A 26,704-nucleotide genomic window follows, 5' to 3' on the forward strand; every position below is an offset into this window, starting at 1 on the left:
TTTTTTTTCTGGATCAATAAAATGCGTCACCAGAGAGACAGTAAGAGATTAGACTCTAGAAAAAACAAACATATTATTTTTGTCACCCAGCTCCACTCAGATTCTCTCAGAATCCATCAAAGTCTCTACTGCACAGACTCCGGCTGCGCAATGCTTTCGGCTGAGACGGGGGTTTTTCGGCTTCAAAACCGTACAATTGTGAAAGGCGGAGCCACTCTGTCCGCTCTATATACAGGATATGTTCAGACCAAGTTTGTGTTGGTCAACAGTCCAGAGGCTTTGCATCCTAAAGACAGCAACACAACCCTTTACACCTGACCACACCTCATTACAAGACCAACACACCCATGAGTGCTGACACTGGCAGACCGTGAGCTTAAAAATGACAGGTGGAAGGTATGACACTTGAGCTGTTCAGCAAAACTGGTGGGGCCCTTCAATCACCCACCCTTCAGCCCCCTCATAAACCAACATAATAACATCTACATGGACCGAGCATGTTTATTTAGTCAGAGGATTCTTTAGTTTAGATATCATACTTCTGCACCTTGGAGCTGTATTGAAAAATACAACATTGACTTTTTCTGGTCATGATTCCAGCTAAGAAATTTCCAACAGCTTCAAAGTAACTGAGTAAGATCCATGAGCAGACTGTTACCTTCTTCTATCTGCTGTAGCGCCTTACGGCATGTCATGGTTAATTTTGACTCCTCAAATATCAGTCGTCATGATTCTTCTGATCTCCTGTCTATATGCATACCTGCACTCTCGCTGTCTTGCTTTTCTATGGGCTAAAAGAGAGAAAATATGAATATATTGTGAATCATTTTTGCCCTGGCCTATTTGATATTGGTAGGACATGTCAAATGACACCATTTTAGAAATACAACAGATTACCTGATCCAAATGATAGGGATTTAAATCAAAGTAAAATGTCTTAACTGTCACAAATTCCTGTCACTGAGGCAGGAAAAGATAAGAGTTATTGTCTCACAGCCAGGATCCCCATGGCCATGGAAACAGCCTGACATCTTTTACGTTGCATCCAGGCGCTGGAATGGTATTGAGGACAGCATAGACTGTAGGTCTATAGTGGATCGACACTGAATATAAAGCAATTTCAATCTCAATGGCCTTCTCAGCTCATTTTCATTCAGCTCCTTCGAATTGAATGGTGTAGATGTTCATCACACCTCTGGAGGTGAATAACTCGAGTCTCTACAGATTAGATGAGTTTCCTCTCAGGGATCGATGTCAGTGTCAAATCAACGCCTGGAAAAAGAGATTGCTCATTCCTCTCCATCTTGGTCCCATTTCTGCTGCACTCACTCCAGTTTTGCAAATGCTAATCGTCACAGCTGCTGGCTTGTTAGCACTCATTTAGATGGCAAGTTAAAGATGTACTCAAGTTCTTTTCCCTGGGAACTTTGGAAGACCCCTGACTCACTTTGAAAAATCTGGCTGCCAAGATGGCTGTCTTTGGGACGAAGGACTTTCAGAGTTTTTGGACAAGGTTGTAGTGGTTAGTATTATTCTACTGGAAAAGCAGGACAAGTCCCCAGAGGTTTGAAGTGAACACACGTGACTCAGGGTGTGTCTTTCGAGCTTGCTGTAACAATTCCTCAGCACATGTAGCATCATTCAATTTGCATTCTGGGTCATTATTCAGGCTTAATGTCACTCTGTGATCAGATGTTGCTCATTCCTCAGGTCAAAATGAGATAAAGTAAAATAATGTTTTAACACAGGATCAGGAGCTGTGAGGAGTGAGCAGGAGACCCCAGGCAGAGCTTTGGCTTCTCTAAAAATGTCTGAGTGTCCCTCTGATACACACCTCACCGTTTCTTACTCACGTATAACACACAACGAACTGATTCAGGAAGCACGGATGAAAACAACCAGGTGACTCACAGACGAGTCACTGGCTGTGAATGGCCCATAGGTACAGTATCATAAAGACAAAGTTATTCTGCCTTAAAGGTGCAGTGTGTAGAAGTTGTCAGCATTTTGCTGAACAGAAATGGTGGAAATGGGACACAATGTTTATATATGTATGTGATTTATCTTAATCCTGTTCACAGAGGCAGATATAAAAAACCGCCATGTTGATCTACGGTACATTTTGGGGGACGGAAAGAGCAAAACATGATTTTCAATGTGGGGTGTACTTGTGGTTCATTGTTGACTTGCTTGGTTGATTGCTGTGTGGCACATACACACTGTGACCTGCTGTTGCTGATAATGCACAACTCAGTAGTCCAGATTTCATTTTTAATTTCAAATGCAAATTGTCTTTTCCTTTTCATTTGGATAACGTCACACATTGTGCTTGTTAAAATTGATGATGAAAATGTAATTTCTTTATTGCATACTTATTTTTAAGTTTGCGGTTTCATTTGAATTACGCCCAGTAGTTAGCGGACCATTTCTTGCACACCCTCGCCACCTCGTGGCCTGGAGTCTCTGTTCACTGTCGTAAATTACTTTTAGTGAGGCATGAGTTTGTTTTGGAATTTAAAGGAGATTGGATCAAAACAAATGTTCAATGTTTTTTGTTCAAGACAACTTTTTACTGGATACAATGCCCCGAGGTAAGGGACTTATCAGTAAGGTTATGTGGCGCTACAGTTTGAAACTTGACATTAAGCAAACGATGTAGCAGCCGGCTATATGTAGTGACATTGTCGGCCCGGTGCTCTAATGTAGCTGTAGGCTAACATGACAACAAGTAAACACTGTCAGTTTGTAAGTAGTTTAGAAGCCGTTAATATTTAGTGCAACTGACAGTAAGGTGCTCTAAGACATGTCAGTAATGTGTAACATCAGTAAATCCTGGTTAGCTATGTTCTGCCAGTCATCTACCAATCAGAGCTAACAACTAATTAGCTAATAAAGGCTAATTAGCCTTTAGCTTGGGCTGTGTCACTCTCCGTTAAGCTTTCTTCTGCTCTTCTGTCCTTTTTCTGTCTGACAGTTAGGCTCCTGTGTCCACAACCACTACAAAATTAATCACTGAAATTGTTTTCAGCAGAAAAAAATACAGATCTCTGTGTTTTAGCTTTTCTCTCTACTAAACTTAATCAGCCAGCGTGATGTTGTCATAGAGACCTAGGCAATCTACTCTTGCTTGACTCAATCAGGAAGCTAAGAAGAAGCAATTTACAATAACCTGTAACCAGCAATATTGGCGCTGATAATCTCATTTTAAAGTGTGGATTACAATCAGACACATATCTAGAAGGAGGCCTTTTTCAAGATCACTTTCAAACTCCTCACAGCCCCTTTAAGACGCAAACACCCTTTTTCATTTTAATTTGAACAATCTCACATTAAGTGCAGTCTTGAAGATTCTTGAAATGAAAATGAATTTCATGTATTGCATTTTCATTTTATGTTTGCATTTTCATTTGAATTCTGTCCTAAATACGCTTCCATATCCAAGAAGAAAAGCTTCTAATGCTGAAATAAGATCAGCCAATCAACATGTTGTACAGGGGAAAGGGATGTCTTACAGACCATGCCTACAGATGCAGTGCCTCCCAGTCTAAGTCATACAACAAGCTGTTTTCCCTTTGTAGAGAGTGGAGTTGGGTGGTGTTGGGTTGAGTTGGGGGCTGAGAGTTGTTGGAAGGTGGTGGTAGGTTGGTTGTTTATGCAGAACCCTCAACTCACTGGCATGGCTCAAACTGGCTTGCTTTGAATACAGTTTTTGGATTCAAGCTGACGAAACTCTTGATTGGACTCTGCAGCTTCTTCAACAGTTTAGCAGCAGGACGTTAGAAAGTTCAGCTATGAAGAGTACCTCACTGCTATCAACATATTCTCAACTGCCATCTTCTTTTACCTTTCTGCAGTCAACACCATCTTCTGTTCCCATTACTCTTACCCTGGTCACTGCCCCACCATGAGCAGACTCAATGAATCATAGTATCAGGGAAATCTGTTAATCAGTTCACGTGTTAGGCAGGTAACATAGAGACGTATCAATATTTCTCCTGACCATGAATGGCTGGATACCTTCATGTATTTCATTCTATCATCTCTCTTTCTGGTAAACATGTCTCATGGGTTTGATCTGCAGCACACCCATCCCCTCTGATCTCTCAGAGCATGAACACAGCAGGGTGCTGTTTCTAGATAAAACTGGAAACAGACCAATGAACATGTGTTTCTTTTTCTTCTTCTTCTTCATGTTGGATTCTGTTGGAAAGCAGGGCTTATTCTGCTGAGCAAAGCCACCAATATCAGGGCTCAACTATATCACACCAGCAGGGATTTTTACTTCTGTTGTGCCTTGTGCCCCGGGTTTAAAAGGGGCTCTAAAAATAAAGGAAAACTTGAGCAACCTGTCAGCAGTCACTGCATATCAAACACACACTTTCATGTTGTTTGCTGATGTTTGTTTATCCTTCTGGAGGATTTATATAGATGTGCTAAACATAGAAAATCTTCTCATCTTTCTTTTCTGAAAGCTTTAACACTGCGTCTATAAAGCATCTTAATATCCAAGTTGTGTCAGTCAGTCAATGCACACATTTGTTGTTCTTTTTTGAAATTAACAAGATATTGAAATTGAGTTGATGTAACCAGCATTGACTTGCAGGTCATGTTCGATTAACAAATGCAGAAGAAGATGACACAACAACTAATTAAAACAGTGCCAGTCAAACCTCAAACGGTGGAAGGATTGTAGAAAAATTATGTAAATACCGCTTCAGACAGATCTGATGTTTTTGTCAGCTGCAGATTTTTGCCTGTTCAGTGGAGCAACAAGACCTGAGTGAATGTTTGAGTCAGATGTTTCATAGATGTCATAAAATACATGACACCAATTTCAACTAGTGCGTAATAACATTTTTTTGGAAATATTTCTATTATCTTACTGCCAAGCTTTTCTTTTCTCTTTCACCAACTCATCTTACTGACCTTGACCACGTCTTCATCTGTGGAGTGACACTTGACGGCGTCGGAAATGTCAGTTACAGAGGCATCCACTCCGATGGTCACCACCTTTACTGGGACGGCCACTGTCTTTCCTGTCAGCACGGCTGTGTTCAAAATTTCAGAGTCCTGGAAAGAAAATGAGAGAAAGACATCAGAGCACACAAAGTCACCGGCCTAATAGGTTTTAGTCTTCCCTCAAGTCAGAAATCACAAGATCAGGCAGTACAGAAAAGAACACGGATACATGGATTTAAAAAAAAAAAAACCTGGAGAGGCCATCAGCTGTATGTCAAACTTGAACAGCCTCCTTTAAAGGTGATAGAAAGAGAAATCACTTATTTCTTGTATAATGTAATTTTTAATTCTCCATCCATGAGAGTAAGACCATACGCACACTTGGATCATGTAACCTGGATGACTCTAATGAACTTGGTAAATGACCCAGCCAGCCCCATGTGACTCACCCGGGCCTGTGCTTCAAGCTCTCTCCATATGTTTGTTGAGAACTGAGGAAGCCTTTCAAAGGAGAGGCGAAAAGTCTTCAAGAGCCCTTACAAGTCCAGTTGCCTTTATTGGATCAAGCCTGGAATTACCATGGCCCGGAAGAAAGCTGAAGATTAATAATTACCATAATTACCACTCCTTTACTGATTATTGGCTAACTGCTGTGAAATCAGAAGAACTGCAAAGTGCACAGCTAAAGACTGAGAGCACATTCAATCAGAGTAGAGCACATTAAAGATTCTTCCTGCCTCGTACAGAGCACACTTATGTGTTTACCTATACTCTCCTCTTTTAAAGTATAACTTTCCAACATCACCATCTGCTGTCAATAGTTCCCATAGTTCAGGCAATCTCTTGTAGCTCCTTCCGAGCTCCTTGATGCTGCAGTGCCTGGCCCACTTTCTGCAGGTGATCAGAGAAAGTGATCATACACTATGACAATGTTCACACTGCAGTTAAAAGTGACCTAATTTTATTTTGTATTTTATTTTATGTTAGCTGAAATGTGACCCATATCTGCTTTGTTTTAGACAGTCTGAACATCGCAAGTCACATTTAATCTGACATTTACGATTCAGATTCAGGTACCTTCACATTGGAGGCCTTGATGCTCAAATCTAATTTTTTTGTTTTATTGTTCACATTACATTTTTAAATGTGGCCTCACTGTGGACTGTGGTGTGAACCCCTCACGCCCTTTAAGTGACCCACATGCTCAGTTGAGCATTGATGACGTCATGCACAAAACAGTGTTTACAAAAACAAATCTGGCCCTGGGTGTTTGGGGCTTGTTTTCTAAAGTGTAGCTGCTAAGGGTGCGTCTCAATGCGTTAATTTCATGCCTCCTCCATCCTATCTCCTCTGCAGCACCGGAAGTACTTTCATAGTAGCCATTTTGAAGACTGTCCCAAAGTGATAATTGTGCTCGGAGGAGAGAGGAGAGAGGATTGAGGAGACTGATCGGAGGAATTATAATCCAGGAAACACGAGAGCCGGCTTTGCGGAAGTCTTTTCACTGACAGACACGCCCTCATATTGAATATCACTCTCTGATTGGACGCTGCAGCGGCGTAGACTTCACATGAAACTTTACCAACACAACAGAGTTTAATTAGAGAAAAGACAAGCTGAAAACAGGCACAGAGGATCGTTCAGAAACTGATCATAAATCAGGTAATAAAGTGTTTGTTGCGAGTTTAAAGCACAGAACAATGAACACAACCATCATGAAATCAATATAATGGAGGATAAATACTAAAAACTAATAAAAAAATATCTTCCTGAAACACAACAAACTAGGTTACATCAATAAGATTCAGAGTTCACAATCAAGACAAAGGCTAAATAATTCATGAATAATCCAAGAATTACACATTTTACCAGGAAAGTGATCCTCGAGCTTCTAAACAGCACACAGAATAAACAGAGAGCAGGTTTTCTTCATGCTTTCTTCATTCTTCACGTGTTAGTTAAACTGGTTAAAGGAACAAACAATTCTTTGTTACTGTTTTTGTTTGATCAGAGTTATTACAGCGCACATGTGCAGACACACAAACAGCTGTTAGAGCTGACTGACAGATGATCCAGAGGTGATCAGCTGATGCAGTCATCAATGAAACACGTCGCTTTATGTGACGCTCCAGAGGAGAGGATGTCCCATTGCTCTAAAAACAAATCTCCTCCATCCTCTCTCCTGTCTTCATTTCCTCGTGTCTCTCTCATGCGTCTCTGGTGGGAGGGACTTAGGAAGGATGGAACTTTATCCCTTTGAAACGCACCCTTATTTGGGCTTGATTTACTTCCTAAGCACTTATTTTAATTTCACTTTCCTTTTTTTGTTATTGTGCTCCTCTGTCCTCAGTAAGAGAGTTTCTGTATTTTCGTGTTTTCGAGTTGGCTCCATTTGAAATCGTCTGGCCAAATATTTATCAGACTTTTCATCTCCTCCTCTCCCCATGCACTTACATGGCTCATTTTGTTTTGATGATGGATTTCCCTTGCCCAGTATTAGTCATGTTGTAATTTCCTATCATTAGTACAAAGGTCTGAACCTTTCAAAATAATGCTTTCACACTGGGCATGAACCAGACCGTGGTACTTGGTACAGACTCAGACCAAGGTCTGGCTCTTTGGTCCGTGCCATGGTCCAGGTGAGGTTTCACACCTATCATTTTCTATGTTTTCATTCTGGGAGAAACACAAGACTAGAATTGACTTTATTTGACGTCTTCAGCTGTCTCATTGTCTGATGTTGCTGTTGCTGCCTTGTCTTCGTTACTCTTCTGGAGATTTAGTTGTGGAACTCTTCTTAAATTTTACAAGACAACTAGGGCGTGGTCACAATGGCCATCCAAACCATGCTGTACTCAATCCTTGCTCTACTCAGATTCTCCCAGAATCCTTCACAGTCTCTACTGCGCAGATTCTGGCTGCACAACTGCTTCAATGGCAGCGCCTGTGACAGGGGTATTTCGGCTTCAAAACCATACAATGATAAATGGCGGAGCCACGCTGTCCACCCCACATACAGTCTATGTGTATCACACACATGCATGACACGTCTATGACATTGTGAAGCATCTGGTTGCACTATCCCATAGGTCAGCACAAGGCGACACGGAACACTGCTACAGCTTTAGAGACTTTCTGGCTTATGTCAAGACGTTTTGGTCCGACACAGCTCTTTAACTCCCTGCTATTGCTAACAATCATTGTTGAGAGGAGCGGTCCCATCGATCATCTGTAATGGATCATACGCCCTGTCTGCATGCTTGTGCTTGTGCATGAAGTGAACTGTGCTGAAGCCCACCTCTCCAAAGGGTGCCAAAGCAGAGGAGTGAATCGTGCTTGAGCACGGCACACTTGCGGGCACACTGACCAAACAAACTGGGCTTTAAGGTTGAAGCGTGCCTATGCATGGTACCGTTTGCCCGTGTGACCATGTCCTTAGAGACAGAAAAGTATTATCTAAAGACACATACACAACATTCATCCCCTCAAAAATAAAAAAATAAAAAATCCCTTTATTTTTATCCCCTTTCACTGATTCCCAGGTAACAACCCCTGAGTTTATGGATAATTTCCTTTACATGGAAAAAATAAAACACAGTGTGGTCTTTCTAAAAACCATGAATATAATCATCTGGATGAAAATGTTCTCTTCACTGCCACAGTTTTTGGTTAGCTAATTGATTAAAGTAATTAGCATGACATTGTGGTTGGCTGGTCTTTAAAATTACCAATGGGCTGATAAAATTTGGATTCTACTCGATTACCAACAGGAGCCAAATGAAAAGCTGAAAAAATTATATTTTATGTTAGAGAATTATCTTTGCTCCATTACACAAGCATTTGTCTGTGAATCATTTGCGTGTTTGCTCAACCACATCATCAGAAATGTAACATGGAGTCTCTGAGTGGATCTGTTGCTATGGCTGATCCAGCTTTCATTCACGTAGCCCCAGATTCAAAGCCATTTGAAGGCCCTCTTTAGAGTCTCTGGCGGTTGTGATTTGCCTCCACTTGTGCATGTGTAATTGCCTCATATGAGTGCTGAAAGGGGATGTTTCAAATCCTGGCTTGTTTGATATTCCAATCAGATATCATTTCCATTTTAACTGTATTAAAAAGCCTTGTTTGTTTAATTAGCTGCCTTGATGTAAAGTCTAGAAGAAAACCTTTGGTCTAAACTCAGTCCACTCCTTAGAAGCTGATGAGGGAATCATAGTTTCAGGGTTATGAATGAATCACATTTTCTAAAAAGCATAATCAGCAAATAATGTGCTATTACAAACGCAAAGACATAAGGAGATTAAATATAAAAATAAACAATGAACAGCAGAGATGTACAAAGTTCAGAGGGAAACTTAAGAGAAAGTTTTCTGGAACGCCTGAAATCTGAAGCAACAGATAAAAAGAGTTCATCACAGCTCTTTTTCTGAGTTAACTAAAAACAAAAAGTGAAGATACAGTGAACTGTATTTGAAGAGTTTTCACTAAATAAGGCAGAGGCCAAAGAAAATAACTTTTTTTTCATATCCCTGTCATAAAAAGTCCTGATTTGAATAATTAAAGTTTTGAAGATTAGAGTGAACCAGCCCTGCATTCAGCATTCTTCTTCACATTAACAGCTGCTCTGACCTTTACCTTCAAAGACTCCTGTCTTGTTGCAAACTCAATCTCAATGCTCCTTTGATTTTCAAACATTTATCTTAAAACCGCAAAACAAATGATTTGAAGTACAGTACTTGGCCTCCCGGGAGAGACCAAGGCTGGGCCATAAAAAGATGCAAAAACAGATCCTCACTGTAAGGCACATTTGTTGGCAGATAATGATAGAGCTGTGTCATTGTTCTGAAGTGCATCTTTGAAATTAGACTGTATAAAATGTGGAGGTAGTCTTTGCGACAACATCTGTCTGTTCTTGATACGGCGAAATGGAGACAATCTGTGGAGCAGCCATACTGAATGTGACAAGGGCTTTGAGCTTCCTTTCTACAGGGTGCTCGTCAGTCATGTGAGCTGAGCTGTGTCTCTGATTGGACAACAGACGTTCCTAATATCTTCAAAACTGCTGAGTTAGAAAAAAAATTACCTCCCATACAGTCTGTGCTGATAGTGAAAACATTTCAGACCCACAATGTTTTTGAACCAGGCTGTAAATATGATTTTTACAGCCATAAAAGTCTGTTTTCTTGGCTTGATGTTTTTGTGGTTTCCAGTCTTTCTGTAGCCAGCCTCAAGCGGATTCTCAATGAACAGCAACTTTTAACACTACCGCATAGGCTTAATTTTTCTAATGGGTCTAGCTAGAGCCACATTTAGCTGTTGTTCAAGCTAGTAGGATGTACCCCCACACAGACAAAACAAAGGCGTTTACCAGATACAATCCACTGTTCTCTGCTTGGACAATAAATCAAGAGATATACTTTAGTGTGTAAAACATTGATGCTGTGGCTTAACTTGGACAGTCAGTCTATAATATCCTGTGTAAATTAACACCTATTGGCCAATCAGTTTAACTAGGCTTCATGTGAAAATGCAGTTTGTCTCTGGACTGTTCGTGCTCTCAGAGACTTCTGCTGTCTGGACGGCTCAGGTTCTTTAAGTGGTGGCACAGCTTCATCACTCTGAACATGAATCTTAACCTTTCACTGAACATACACACCTACTCTCTCTTTTACACACACACAGACAGACAGACACACACACACACACACCAGAATTGTCACAGGAGATAATTGGGGTCCAATTAAGTTAACTTTGAGCCAACTTCTGCGCCATAAAATCACTGGTATTTTTCTCTGGTTTATTCAGCTCAAAGGAAATGCTCTCAAATTACACAACTTTCAATGCAAACGCAGACAGCACATTAAATAGCTGCCATTTAGGTCAAAGTTCTTCACACTGAATGTAGCATCTTGCTGTTTGGGAATTGGATTCGCCCCCTAACTAATTGTAGAGAATAACAAAAAGTCTTTTATTGTAAGAAGTTTTCATTCTGCCACTGTGATGGTCCCACAGAAAATCCATGTGCTGATTTTCTTCGTTTGAATCTGTGTGAACCCCTTGATACCCATTTTGGCCTTCAATGAACTTTCAGCTCTTGAGACATTTCAGTGCTGTTCTATTGAGGCAGATGCCATTATTTTCCTCTCAACAGAGAAATTTAACTGCAGAGAGATGCCTGCTGAATTAAATGTCACGCTCATTTAGAGTAATATTGATAAACCTGACATCTGCAGACAGTAGCAGTCTAGTGTCTGACTTTGTGTCTTTATTTTAATGTGTTTGCCACCGCTAGCGCAAGATTTGTTCACATCACTGTTAACTGGCTTCCCATAGACCCCCTGTGTTTGTGAGCATGTGAATACAGGCATTAAAAAAGGAAGAGAAAAGGAGGATTAAGTTTGGTTGAAAGGAGCCTGGTGGTTTGTAAGCATCAATTACTGAGACCATTCAGCTCCAGAGTGAAATGATTATTAGTTGAGCCAAGAGATACCAATGAATCACAAAAAAACACTTAATCTTCAAATGGTTTTTCATTACAATTTTATAGACTGTGACAGTGTTATATAGCAGTATAAACCCCTCTCCTCCTGTGCAGCTGACTTTGATTCAATTCCCCTTGAAATCAAGAGATGCTGTAAATTAATTCAGTGTCTGCTGGGATCCCTCCATTTCCACAGGGTCATCTATAATACATGATGGGGTAAATGGCTAGGTCCTGGTGAAAGCAGAAGCCAATGTTAGATTGCAGCAGCTGGAGATGACCCAGCAGGCTATGAGCTGCAAAGAGCAGGGCCCAGCAGTAATAAGCCACAGCGGGATCTCACTGTGATGCATCAATGGTCCACACACAGACACAGACAGCGCAATTAAACACCCAATGGAGACCAGCAGTGCACATCAGCGGCATTACTCAGTCATCTTATAGTAGTCTGAAAGAGTACATAGTGATGCATGAGTGTGTGAAGGAACTTGAAAAGAAATACCAGGCTAAGGAGTCTTGTTCCTGTCAGAGGAAATAAGCTATGTGAGTCCAGAAATCTTCAAATTCATGAAAAATATTTCAACCTTGGTACCTGCTTGTTTCTTAGGCTCCTTCATTTTATTACGACACAAGTTAAGGTGTATGTTTCTTTTGGAGCAAATGAGTTGCGTAACGCTATTGTTTTAAACATGACAACAAGCAAACTTTGTAAACTCACTATATTTATTTATTAATTTGTAATGTGTCAAAATTGTTTAATTTTATTCTGTTTGCTAATGACACCAACCTGTTTTACTCTGGTAAGAACCTGGATCATCTTATGGGTACAGTGGTAAAATAATTGGATGCCTTGACAAGATGGTTTAGTATCAATAAATTATCTTTAAATGTAAGTAAAACTAAATACATGATATTTGGAAATCCAAGAAATAATACAAGGGTAAAAGTTATGATAGATGGTATGGAAATAGAGCGTGTTTATCAGAATAAGTTCTTAGGAGTGATTATAGACCACAAATGTTGGAAACCTCATGTTAATTACATTAAAACCAAAATATCAAAGTCAGCTGCAATATTGTATAAAACCAAAGATACTCTTAACTCAGATTCATTGCATATGTTGTATTGTTCTTTCATACTTCCATACATTACTTACTGTGTGGAAGTTTGGGGAAGAACATATAAAACGATCACAAATCCAATCTTTTTTCAAAAGAAAGTAATCAGGCTCATTAATCGAGCTGCTTACCATGAACCAACACACAAATTATTTATAAAGCTGCAAGCTCTAAAATTCTGTAAACTTGTGGATCTGAGGATAGCTTCACTGATGTACAAGGCAAACCATAAAATGTTGCCAGACTGTATCCAGAGATTGTTCCAGATTAGAGTGTGTGAGTAGGAACTGAGGGGGAGTTGTATGTTCCCAAAAACAAAGAGCAGGACAAATGTTAAACTAAGATGTGTTTCAGTGTATGGAGTTAGTCTGTGGAATGGATTAGACAGAGAAATGAAAGAATGTCAAACACATGGTAGGTTCAAAAAGTTGCTTAAACAAAAAATGATTGTAAAGTACAGAACTATGATGTGAGCACAAAACGTGCTCAGATTTTGGATACATGTGAATTTCTGATTGTTTCACATCAACCAAAAGGAAGCTGAGTAAATTATGAATTTGAAAAGGGTAGGCAAAATAAGCAAAGGCTCCAGCCTACACATTTTTCAGTCTTGTTTTGTTAGTTTGCTTTATTTTGTTGACTGTATGGGGTTAATGTGGGTAAGCACAAACGTAACACTTGTTTGCTGTGTCACTTCTCACTTTGGTGTTTGCGGGTGAGATTTCATGTTTGATGTGACCAAAATAAACTATGTAGTATAATTATTAACAGGCTATATTAAGCACTGCTCACAGCCCCTGCTCTGTGACGTATCCGTGACTTGTAATGTTAGTGAATCCTGGTTATGTCCTGTCAGCACTTATCTACCAAGCAGAGCTAACGTAACCTCACTCTTCATTTTATTGATAGACTCTCAAGTTTGAACAGACCACTGCAGAATAACTGCTGCCTGTGGGTTGAGATGAACATTATCACAAACAGTTTAGCTCGTTTTAGCCTTTAGCTCGTGCTTGATCACCCTCCCCAGTTTTCTTCTACTCTTTTTCTGTCTAACAGTTAGGCTCCTGAACTCACTTTTACTACAAAATAAAGTGTAGAAACTTTTTTAGTAGAGAAAAACACAGATCTATCTTCTCACTGCTAAACTTTGTTGGCTGTATCACTTAGAAATTCCTCATAAGGACTTGAACCCATTTATTTTCAATTGTGCTGTTTGAAGAATGGTAGTTGTTCTTACAGTATGTAAAATGTAGAACGCTGAGTGGGTAAATTCAAAGTTGTATCATGCATTATTAACATGCTTTTTGACCTCTGTGTTTGACGCTGAAATCTGTGAATGCTTGTCGCTGCCAGGTGGAATTGCAGGGTGTGACAACACACATCCAGCACAGTATCTACAAATGAGCACTTCATTGGTAGCATCTGCAGAAAAGACCCTGCGATTTAATCCAAGTTTAATGTTAACGATTTGTTGAAACACTGAATACCGGTTAAAGTTGGCCGGTCTGCAGGAATTTTTGTTCTTTGTTAGTAAACACAGCATTTAAACTAGGTTCCTCCTCCTTGGCTCAGTGCCAGCAGCAGCGCACACCCACTGCCTCTGACTGTGACTATGTGAACGCATTTACAAGCTCAGCAAACACCTGCACCTACCCACTTACATAGGAGAGACCCAGGAGCCATGCATCCAACTTGGCATGCCAGCACAAGCTAATTAGGATATTTGACACATATCTGCTCAGCAGGAAGCCAACTTGCGTCGCTCTTCTTCCTGTGCTGCTCTCCAAGTTCCTGAAAGTCGAGCCAAGCTTCATTCTCGTTAAGTAAAAAGCTCTATCTGTTTGGCGTTTTGTTTCCCTTTAGTTGTGTTTTTCTTCCTCTGAGCTACGTCCACTATTGTAGCTGCTCGGGATAGCTTCTTCCACTTGCCATCATCAACACGCAAAGTCACTTGCGCACTGGGCGGGCTGTGACTGACTGAGGTAACCTCGTCTACTCTCTGCACAGAAACATTCCAACACAACCAAAGCATCACCATACAGGCAGAAGAGCGGGGTTGAGGCAGACACGGACACTGACACACATGTATTGAGATCCACAGATGATGTAAAAGTTGACTTTTTTTTTTTTTTTTTTAGGAAAATCCTGCAGACTCTTGGACGAGCACATCCCACAACTCTCTCAGAAAACACACACCCAACAACAGACATTGGCTGCTGAACTGCCTGTCGCTGGTGATGCATTCATTTAACCTTGTAATTCGCAAACACAAAATAATTCATATTAACATTTAAAAGGTCCCAATACCCAATACAAACAATCCATCAAGTTTGTTACAACAGCACCGTGAAATGTGGGGAGAAAATCAGGAAAAAGAGTTAAAAAGCAAGGGACTCCTGCAGAAATCAGGAGTGTTGGCAGGTATTCTAGGGACTCTGAGGACAATTTGTCTGAAATATAGTCAGGCAGAGGAAAAAGAAGAAGAGAAAGGATTAGAAGTTATGTCTAAGAAAAAAACCTAAAACAAGTAGCTCACTGGCTGAGAGTCATACAATTAAAACTACATGAGCATCATTCAAAAGCAGCCAATCAGGACTGTGTAATGCTGAGGCTGTTTTACACTGCTGACATCAGGAATGACATCTTTCAGTCTGTCCATCTCTTCTCATTGACATTTGTCCTGTTTACCTTGTCTCTACTAAAAATAAAGAGATTCTAAATAAGACATTTTTTGTGAAGCACAAGAGACACTTTTGCAACTGTGCTAAAGCCCTCGTTCATATTATTGAAGAGGTCTCTAAGCACGCAACACTCTTTGAAGTTCATTTGATTGTCAGCTGTTGACTCTGGTGTTTGTGCTTTGCTTACCAGTTGATCTACCCCTCTCCAGTCTCACAGAGAGCAGTCTTTTTTGTTCAATAATCTGTGGGAGAACTGCCTGTCTGCTTTATCACAGATCTCTGTTAGCATTCAGCTCACCGCAGTGCCTGGTAATGCGCTCTGGGCCGTAATTTCTGCCTGTGTCTCACTTGGATCTGAAAATAAGTGAGATTTATGGTGTCAGCCTGAATGACATGGACAGCATGAGAAGTAGTGGAGCTGCTCTGGAGCTGCGATTAGCCTTTGCTGCTAACACATCCACTTTCTGACCCTGGCATCCTGGCAACAGCAACAAATGAATAGGTCAGGCTCAGTGGCGGGATGGGGATTTTGGAGCCTGCATTATTCATGGTGCAGAGGAGAGAGGGGAGAGTAGTAAACATATTGTGTACAGGCTTTGTGTGTAGTCTTTCGTCCCAAAGTTAAAAGCTGCCTGGGTACACAAAATAGCACAAATCAAAGTCATAAAATGAAACACCTAATCTGGAGCTTTACCGCCACAACTAATGACTTGTCATTGGACATTTATCATGAGTTTTTTAATGATGTTTTGTGACATTTCAAGAGCAAACTCATAAAAGGAGGAATGAAATACTTCAACTGTCAACAAAGTTGTATAGTAATGCAAATATCCATATTTTTGATAAACATTTTTATTCTAATGGGGATAAAATATCCTTACAGGGAAAGAAACGGAAACTTGGATCAGAAGGCACAGTAAATTATATGCCGCAGACATTAAACGCCACTCATACAGAGTCCTGAAGCTATTAAGCAGACTAAAAGAGACATGTCCTTTCATCAGCTTCTCCCGCCACATTGTGCGACGTTCAATGTGGCACTTCCTCCCTTCTATTCCAGTGGGCGTTTAATTGGCTGGAAGCGAGAAACATGGAGGAGAGTGGGAATAAAGGCCTTGGTAGCGCCATGCAGAGCGATACATCACCGCATGACAGCGCATTGAAGTGGTGGGATGGTTGTGAAGCCAACACACTGCCTTTTAATGAGGGCCTCTCTCTTGCTTCGTTCTCTACCCACTCTTCCTCTTCCAAGAACCAGCCAGCTCCTCCCTTGTCTTCCCCTTCCAGTCTTCTTCTTCGTTTCTTCCCAGCTGGCTGGCTTCGGTACAGGGGCGCACAAAAGACTTGTCATCGGCAGGCGGTAGTGGCCTGCCTGTGGAACATGCCGGTCAGAGACCTGATCGGCTCATTACTGCTGGTCGTGACTGGTAGAGAGAAGATTAACTCGATGGCTGCTTTGACAATAGATCTGCTCGGGAGAGTGTCACTTTAAAAAGAGAGGTAATGGGAGACCATGGTGCAGATCATGTGGACAGGATGAATTGATGCCTTGGAATTAGCGAGCATGGTGAGGGCCACTTCAGTGGGTCCCTCATTCAGTAATTAAGACACATAATGAAAAGGGCACTTCAATCCTTGTCAAAGTCCACAGTGGGAGTCAACCACACATAAGACGCGAGACGTGAAAGGCCTGGAGAGTTTTGCTGGTGGCTGTTAAAGCTTGTTGGAGATTATAGCCTTAGGCACATTGATGGATACATTATATGTCCACTTTTCAAGCTTTCTCTGAGAAACACATCTCTTTTATCTGGAGGTGAGAGCAGTTTTATCTTTTGTGAAACAAGCTCTTCTTCTCTTAGACTCAACAAAGGTCTGTTTCTTGGTCAGGGTCAGGAGTAAACAGCATCAGCGTAAGACAAGAACAAAAGTTGAAGGAGACTCAGGAGTAGCTACAATGGTCATGTACAAAGAAGTATGTAGGAATTTTGAAACTGGATGGCATTGAGGATTGAAAGCTGTTACAAGGTAAAGATGATAAACCAGGTTGTTTTGTAGCAGGTTGGTTCATAAATCAGGGAAGTGGATTTGACAATACTGCAAGTATGAACAGAAAGCTCAGTTCCATGGTAGAAGCAGGGTTGGTATTTACAGCATGACATTGTGCAGTATTCAGAGAGTTAGAATAATTAAAATGATTTACAGGCAGAGTGGATGTTTGTTTCTCTGGGTTCTTGCGCAGGGATTGTTCCTGACACTCTGTGACTGAGTTAACTGTTAATCAGAGTGACAGCCCGTGGGAGGAAACCGTTCTTGTGTCGGAATGTTATGGCGCACAGTTCTCTGTATTGTTTATTAGAGGAGAGCAGTCAGAACAGTTTGTGTGAGGGGTCTGCAGTATTGTTGGTTGCCCATTTCCTGACCCTGTAAGAGTGTAAGTCCTTGGATGGAGGGCAGGGTAATTTCAATGATTCCCTGCAGACCTGAATGTCCTCTGTGGTCTGGTGGTAGATCTAAAAACACAATGCAGAGAGATAGAGAGCAGAGAATAGGCTGGATCACTGCTGTGTCAGACATGGGCACCTTCTGAGGCACGTTCAGCTTCCTGAGATGTCGCATTCAGTTTATCCTAAACCAGTCATTCACTATTATGACCTGAAATCAAGATGGATTTCTTTGTACTTAAAATATGCGTGAAAAGGTGGTATAGTTAATTTTTTCTTCAGGATCTAAGCAGTGAATACCAATATTTGTTCATAACTTCTATAGGCGTCACTTATCTGCAGACACAAAAGCAGCTGGGTTATTTCATCAACTCAACTGCTGGGTTATTAAATGTTAAACACATAATGTGTAATTTATATTGGATTTGGGTTATTTCTGTACAAAACAAGCGCTGAGTGAAAATTCCCAACAAACCCAACATACATTGGTTGACTCAGCACCTGGGTTGTTTGTGATTTGAACATCATCATGTGATGTCGATAGATGTACTCCTCCATCCAGACAAGGCACTAGGCCTTATGCTCCGAGCACTCATGAATGCCAGCACCTTTTTGATTCAGTATTCAATGTTCAATACAATACTCTCAGTAACCAAACTTCAAATAACTGCTCCTTTACATTTTAAGACAATTAGCTTTTTTTGTGTGAGTGTTTTGTAACCTTGAGTGGGACGGAAACGCAATGAATATGAAACCCTGCTGTACACCACTGCACCGCATGGAGATCTCAGGCTGTCTGCGCCACTCATGCAATGAACTCACTATCTGTGCTCCACAGCACAAACTGGTTGTCTGCGTTCCGCAGCATGGACTGGCTGTCAGTGCTCCATGGCTTCATGAAATATGTTAAATTGGACAAATCTTTATGTGCATTTGAGTAGAGTAATGCACAAATGTATGTAAATTAAACAACCAAGACTTTTAATTAATTGAACCCAAAATTTGGGTGGAATATTAAATTCATCTGTCGGGTTAAAATGGACCAACCCATCTTGCTGGGTCAAAATAACTTCTGCTGGACTGGTGCTATAATGACCCAGCGATTAGGTTATAAAACAGCCCAAACTGGGTTATTTTTTAGTGTGTACTGCAGGTGTTCCTTTCATAACTGACGCCAGCCTTCATTCACAACTACAGGACCATGGGAATGAAGAAGCGCAGTAATGATTGGGATAAAGTAGAGCACCAGAATACCAAAGCAGTCCAGGATAACCCCACTGAGGCAGCATGCAGACAAAGAAACATGGTGCCACAGAGTGCAATGTCTAAAAACAGCTGAACCTGCTTAAAAATGCTAACAGTCAGAGAAAATAAACCAACACAGTACTTTTCAAAAATGGTATTATGTGATGGGTTTTCAAGTGGGGCTGAGGCAGGTGGGTCAACTTCAGGTCCAAAGACAAGCCTGAAGTTGACCCACCTGCCTCTGTTTTTTTGTAGCAAGAAATAGTTGCCAGTCAGCATGGGGAGTCATGGCCATTACTGATAACATACTTCTGTGTGCAAAGCTAATTCTACAGAGAAGTTAAACAGATAAAGGCTTAAAAGAGCAGCACTCAGAGCTGGGACGGGAAAAGTGAAAATAACTATCCCCCCTCCTTTAGTTGGACCTCTGGTGCTGGAACACTGACACTTCATGAACGCTCATTTGACTCCTTCACTGTCCCTGGAAAAACTTCTGTTTAGCCAGAATGTAAGGGACACGATAAGATGTTATCGTTGCAGCTTTACTGTTGGTGTTAGACCTGGTGAAAACTGACTGATGCTGCACTCTTTACAGACCATTCAACTCTCTGCCTCCACGAAGCTGTTTGAGCAGAGAAATCAATCTCATAGTGTTTGTGTATCGTCTTGAATTGCATTCAAAATTGCTGTGCTTTGGCAAGGCCACAAAAATTAACCCTCCCACTCCAGATGATACTTCTTTCTTGTTTAGCATGAGCCACTTTTGTGCATTGAAAGCGTAGCTGGCTAAATGGGCGACAACTGACAGCTATCCAGCACCACTCACACCCACACCGGACAGATTCATGCTATATCACAAAGCAAAGTGCCCAGAGTGCTGTCTAAGCAACAAGTAGTTGATAGGAATGCAAAACATGAATCTATGGCATCTCAAACAAGTTCCAGCCCTCCTCTCCATAGAAACGATGAGTCAGAGCATCATCAGTCCAAACTGAATCAAGCAGAAATTCCTAGTGTGAGTTTTGGAAATGGACAAATTTAATGGGACTCTTCTTTAGTTGAGACTCAAGCCCCGTTTCCACTAAGCAGTCCAGTTTAGAGCAGTACGGTTTGGTGCGGGTTGGCTCAGTTAAGCCTGGTCCTGTTTGTGTTCCACACCCAACCGTCCCTCCTTGTGGTAGGCGGCGTGTAAGCTGGATGCTGACAGCCGCATCAGTAATATAATAGTGTGATGCCATAGCAGCGCGAAACAGTGTACCCCACTAATAAATCCAATGTAGGAGAAAAACGTGACACAGTACACAAAGAGAAATGATGGAGGACATCCAACATTTCTTTCTCTTTGTGATTGGCATGTAGCTCTTTGATACAAAGTGCAATTAAGCTTTGTTTCAGAAAGGGCTGTGTGCAGCCAGGAGAAATGCAGCCGCTGTTCCACAGTAAGTGACGATTCTTTCGACCAATCTATGGTCTGCAGTGTTGTAGCTCCACCTTCCGAGATCGGTTTGGTCTGGCACCCCAACAGAAGAATCCCCTAAAAGTGGTATGGCTCGTCTCAGTTTTTGGGGGTCCGTCCCGGGATTAGTCTGTGGAAATGCTGGTAAATGCATGCCGTGCTGAGGAAGTTAGTGGGGCTGGGATGATTTGCTTTTCTCCTGAGTCGATTCTTTTATCATTTTTGGGGCGCCAGTTCAATTAAGATTGCTATTCTTGGATATTTCTGATTTCTGCAATTTTTAGTTTGCTTTTTTTTAACACCAGTTTAAGTGAAAAGGTTGAATGATGATGATGATGTCTACAGACTATGTCCCAAAAATGTGAGTCAGGATTTATTTAGGGGATCTGATATCTCAACTTTTTTAACGACCCAGCTTATGAACAAAGACAAAAATGAAGGATTTAAATTTGAATAATAAAAAAAAGAATTTGAACAAAAAATCCTGATACTAGGTACATTGATTTTTTTTTTCTCCCACCCCCTAGAAGGTGCTAAAAGATTTAAAAGATAAAGATTTAGCGGTGACCAGTCAAAGGGGAACAAAAACACTGCTGACCAGCAACTTTAGAGCTAGCTTAATCACAAAATTGTGTTCTGGGTTATTGAGGGGTTGTTTGTGGTACTTTCTTTGCAACTTGTCTTATGCCCTTATGAAAATGATAATGCTAAAATCTCTGGCTAAGAGATAGTCCAGCAACCATCCACTTAAAACTATTTCAACAGGCAACTGTTAGACCCGCTTCTCTGCTTGTCTGATTCTTTGAGGTTATTCAAAGAGTGGAGACTTCTCATCCAAAACCTAAATGTTTTAACACTTGCTGTTAAAGTTTAATTCAACGACTTACTGTACTGTAAGTCAAGCATTTTAACTTCAGAAATTCTGACCTCTGTTTCACTTTTGATGATAAAGCTGAAAGACTGAAGCAGCATGGCGAGACTGACAACATCAAAAGACAAACTTTGTCCATTGATCCTTCCAAAAAGTTCAGTTCTGTACAGAAAAAAAGGAGCTGTATAAATTTAAACAGAAAACACTAAGCTTAGTGGATTTAAAGGTGGTGAGATTTATGTTGTTTTGCTGCCCTCACAAACTTTTAGAGAAGGGCAAACAATGACATTGAGAGCTCGTTCTTCATTTAAGCTGCATGGTCAGTTATGCAAGAGGCTTCACAGGACACTGTGGACAGTATTGATGTTTCGGTCACACTGGACTGCTCTAAACCATAAATTATTATTGAGTGGACATGATTTACAGATAGACTCTGTCACTGTGAGAACATGTCATGATACTGACAGGAAAAATCCCATTATAGGTATTAATTACATTACGGAGTGACTCTGATTCCTTTATGGGCAGCATTTACAGTCCGGTCATCTTCAGTGTGTTTCTTATAAACATGCCTGCCTGTAATATGAAAGCACATCACTAGAAAGGTTGTTATTATCTGTGTCTGTATTTTCAAAATAAAGCTGGGCATTATTGATGGCTAGTGCTGCTGGAACAGAGCCGCCCTCTGGAGCCCCGTGGACATGAATTACACCTCATGCTGCGAGGAGGAGCTTGTGAATAAACCATGGCTGGATGTGGGAGTACAATATTTTAAGTTTATAGGACGAATCTCCTGCAATTCTCATGAATATGATACCTGTAATACATCTCGATCAATGGGTCAGGAGGGAGGAGTGGCTGTCCCTGGGGAATTTCAACAACAGTCAGACTCAGCTCTGTAAGAATCAAGGTCAGGCACCAGGGACACAGCCAGCTCTCCGCTCCCCTACCGATGAGAGCTGCAGGGGCTCAGGGGAGGGAGCTGCCGGGGTGCTTTGACTGATACTAGCCCTGGTACAGAAACGTCTCTCCAGTGGCCCTGTTGTTTGCCCATTGAGCCGGGGCCCAGAGGCCAGAAGTCGAGGAAACAACCCTGCCCGCACCCGTCTGCTCAATTTCAGCCCGGTATCTATCACACTCAGCCCGATCGATGAAGAGTTCTTCACCAGCAGCCAGCCATGCCTGCAGGAGATGACCTCCTGATCTCTCTCTGATTTCTTCGCCCAGCTCTGATCGAGATCCATACTGCCAGCTTAACTTGGCTTAGCTTGGCTTAGCTGCCCTCTGGACACAGACCCTTCTCAGCAGGCACAAAGGTCAACCCCACCATAGAGTCCATTACTGCTGAAAGAAAGAATACACACAGTGCTCCCAAACCTCAGTGGGCCGGGATTAAAGCCAGAATGGGTGGAACTGGGCCAGAATGTGAAGTGGGATGTTAACAATTATGGGCAGATGTAAGATCTGGACATTTACTGTGTCAAACTGAGATTGATCTGTCAGTCTCCTGCCCTTTACTTTATCTCTGCACTTTTGTCTTCCTGTGCAAACTGTTTCCAACATAACTGATAGGTTTAGCAGAACAGACAGGGCTACAGTGACAGGGCTGAAGGTTCACAGCATTCAATTAGACCAACTGGAAAATAAGTGGTTCCAAAGGGCGCAGGTCTTAGCAGTATTCTGTAGGCAAAGCAAAATGAAAAGTGCTTTATACTTGAATCACGCAGCGAATCGCGGGTCACCTTCTGAGGATCCCTGCAGCACAGTAAACATGTTATTTGACCCCACAGCTAGAGGTGGTTTTAGAAGCACTGTGAAAAGGCCAGCTTAATTCTCATGGTGAGTGATAATTTTCTGATGTCAGAGTAAAGAGCATGCTTCGCAGAGGCAGGTTGTGTGGCAGGCAAATGTGTTAAATTGAAGCCTTATCACCACTAATGCAGAGGGAGGTTGTGTAATTGTTGGTTGGGAAAAGGTAACTAACCAAGCCCACTCATTTTGAGTAACCTTGGTTTGTAGGAGTATTTCAGACTTCTAGAGTGACACTTGAAGAGAAAAACTCACACACTACCCTCTCACTTCCCCACAGGGATTTGGGAACATCATGGGGTGCTGGAATCAATATTTTGGAGACAGGGGCCATGTCCACATGTGAATAGGTATCTGGGAAACTGCATATATTTCCATACATTTAAGCCTGTAATTCCCAGGAAACTGCAGTTTTGCGTTACTAAAAACAGTGTTTTCTGAAAACTCCTGCCAAACTGAAGCTTTTTGGAAAACTCTGGGTCGTGGTTTCATGCATACGCTGGTAAACAGTGGCTCTCAAACGTCACAGCTGAATAACAAGGTTTCATCTGAAATGGAAACAATGAAAAAGCACTGCTAAATAGGGATGCGATATTCTTCAAGCTGCACTCACCAGGGGATATGCCCGATGTGTGGACTAAAATTTTTTTTTCTTAAATAAATGAAGGGCGAATATTAATTTTGAAACTACCTGGCTATGTGTGTACAAGGCCTGGGTTACTGAGTCATTCTATGAGGTATTTGTTTGCCCCAAAACATCACCACGAGCAAAAATAATGTGGTCTGCAAAATGATCAGACATGCCAGCTCACCCCTCTGTGACTAGACAGAGCAACACCTCTTTACTCCAGCGCTTCTTTATCTTTTTGTAACACATCTCTGTTCTGCCTCTGGAGAAATGTGATGTGGAAGTATTATCTATAAAGACGGATCAACATGACATTTAAATTAAGAAGAATTGACACCATCTTCCTTCGTGCCCACGGTGGAGGAAATAAAGTGTGTCTTGGTGTGCGGGGCATTCATTTCTCCTGAGGATACATCACAATATCAGTCAGCTACCTCCTTGGAGGTTTATGAAGGAAGAATTCGGTTGGCAGGCTTCCAGTGCAAAGTCATCTAGTATTTGGTTTTTCAAAATAAAAGCATATCTTCATCTGGCCTTCAATATGCTGCCTTTAATGTGCTATATGACAGCATATCAAACAGTAAGATGTACAAGAGAAAGGAGAAATCAATAGCACATTTGAGTGTGATGTGATGCATGGAGAGCAGATAGTTAAAGAGGTCTTTGGGGCTCCTCTGAAACATGATTTCTCTTATTGCAGATATTATGTATGTAACATTTTTGTTGCCAAATATTACATTTAAATATGACTGTTTTGGTTAGATAAAGACTAGAAAAAGATAAACGTTTGAGCCAGGGGTCTGGATTTCAAGTAAGACTGGTGGTCTGGTCCCTGCTTGGACTTAAACAAGTCTTTTTTCTTTCCTTTTTTCTTTTTTTTTCTTTTGCAATTATCACTCTCAGTCTGCGACCGTGACATGAACACATCTTTATACAGGCTATAGAACACACTCACTAGCCCAGCAACCACATGTTGTGACTGTTAGTCATATTTGTTTGTTTATTTACTGCGTGGATGGAGGAGCACTGTTTTGTTTTGTTCCTCTCTATCCTACTCCTTCTCTCCTCCTCCTTCTCTCCTCCTCTTTCTCTTTTCCTTCTTGCCGCTCTCCTGCAGGTAGGGCCCTTGATTGGCTGATGGGTGTGGGGACGCACGGGTTCCTGACTGGAAGAGGACGTGACATGGCAGAGAGCGATTGGCTGGAATCTGGGGACGGGGTTTTCAAAGGAGGCCCTGGCAGTTTGGACGCTGGCCCTCCTGCCTCAACACCAGGAGAGATCACTTTATGTAATCCCCAATGCCCCTAGACTGGGTCTTAACACCACCGCATCAAGGTTCTACATGGGAGAAACTTGAGAGCTGTGCATGTGACTTGGCGTGTAAGCACAAAATAATCACTGAGGCTATTTGACTCATACCCGCTCAGGAGAAAGCCAACTAGCATTGCTCTTCATCTTGAGCTGCTCTTCAAGTTCTCCAAAGCGAGTGAAAGTCAAGTCAAGCTTCACCCTCGTTTTGTTTCACTTTGGTAGTGTCTTTCTTCCTCCGTGCTACGTCCACTATTGTAGCGACTTGGGATAGCTTCTTCCACTTGCTGATCAACACCCAAAGTCACTAGAATAAATGCCACTGTAATAAATGCTTACTCTCCGCCCAGCAACATCCTGATACAACCAAAACATCAACATACAGGCAGAGGAGAGGGTTGAGGCAGACACAGACACACATGTATAGAAGCCTGTGGAAGACGATTAACCAGATTAACTGGGATTTAGGAAAATCCTGCAGACTCTACCTTTAAATTATAAGAAAATGAAAGAAGAAGGAAAGAAAACTATTTTCAGTCCAGGCTTATACCTAGGTAAGCAAGAGCATAGCCCCAAAACTCAGCACTTGTTCTCTCTCAAAAAAAAAAAAGAAAGAAAGAAAAAAAGAAAGAAAGAGGGAATTACATTTATTTTTAGACATGTTAAGCTCACAGCTCTAATTCTTGGTGCCTAATTTGAATAAATCACAAGTCAAGAAAATATCAGGACTTCTTGCAATGAGTAGAAAAAAAAGTTCCCAGAATGAAGACAGAAATCTTACTTTGAGAAACTTAAAATGTAAGTCTTTTGCAGTATTGTTGAACTGAGGTCCAGATGAACGGTGTTTAAGCTGGAGACATAAACGCTGCACAGAAAATGAAGTTGTTAAATGCGGTGCAGAGCATACTGGAAGGTTTGCATCTGTTTTCAGAAGTACATATTGAGTGGCATTGTCTGACAATGACAGATGATGATGATTGCTGATGGGTTCTAAGATTGGGGCCATTATAGCAGTTGACTGCAGCTCTTGTAAAATGAGCTAACTTTGCTGCTTTGCCAAAAATTTCCACTGATGGCGAAGTAAAACTGGGGGCAGCGTGAATCAGCACAGCACCTGATGTGGTTTTCTGCCACATCACTGACTGAGTCGGTGACATTTTCTTATCTATCCTTACACACCTCTGTATCAACATGTTTCATTAAGTGCTGACGTCATGTGCCAACCTAAGGTATGTATATTCCTTTAAAGGAGCCAGTTTTTGTGTCTTAACCATAGACTGTAAAAAGAAAGGGTAAAATAAAATACATATAAATACTTACATATTTAAGCAAACAGTGTTTCTTGCTAGTTTTTTTTTCCCAGTTTATCTTTTATCTTTTCAATTAATCCTCTACCTTCACCTCCTTTATTAAATGCAATAATAAACTGCTCCTTCTATGACTTTGTCTTAATAGGCTGCACATATTCATACAAAAGGATAACAACCTTAGACACAACCTTATCAGAGCTGAGTGCCTGGTAATGACCTGAGGAGTTAAACATTTATGTAGTCTTGATTTGAGTGTGTACAAAGGTCATTTACATTTAAAACGGTTGTAAATCCACTCGTCAGCTTTAATCATATCAAACATAATTATCCAAACACAATTGTGCCTAATCCATAGTCCATGGTCTTAACCTCTTTAAGTCTTTTCTCTGTTGTCATG

The 26,704-nt window shown here is 41.2% G+C and overlaps 1 protein-coding gene across 1 annotated transcript in view; it reads right to left on the reverse strand.

Annotated features, from left to right (window-relative positions):
- Positions 1-26,704, reverse strand: part of LOC141790930 (transmembrane protein 132C) — a 242,964-nt gene that overhangs the window by 31,287 nt on the left and 184,973 nt on the right. The window contains exon 5 of the mRNA XM_074671095.1: positions 4,927-5,070. Within this exon, the coding sequence (XP_074527196.1) occupies positions 4,927-5,070 (144 nt within the window). The remainder of the gene's footprint in view (positions 1-4,926; positions 5,071-26,704) is intronic.

The sequence above is a fragment of the Halichoeres trimaculatus genome, unplaced genomic scaffold (assembly GCF_033239565.1).
Source record: "Halichoeres trimaculatus isolate MK-OKI-2021-1 unplaced genomic scaffold, fHalTri1.1 fHalTri1_scaffold_5, whole genome shotgun sequence".
Classification (NCBI taxonomy): Eukaryota; Metazoa; Chordata; class Actinopteri; order Labriformes; family Labridae; genus Halichoeres; species Halichoeres trimaculatus.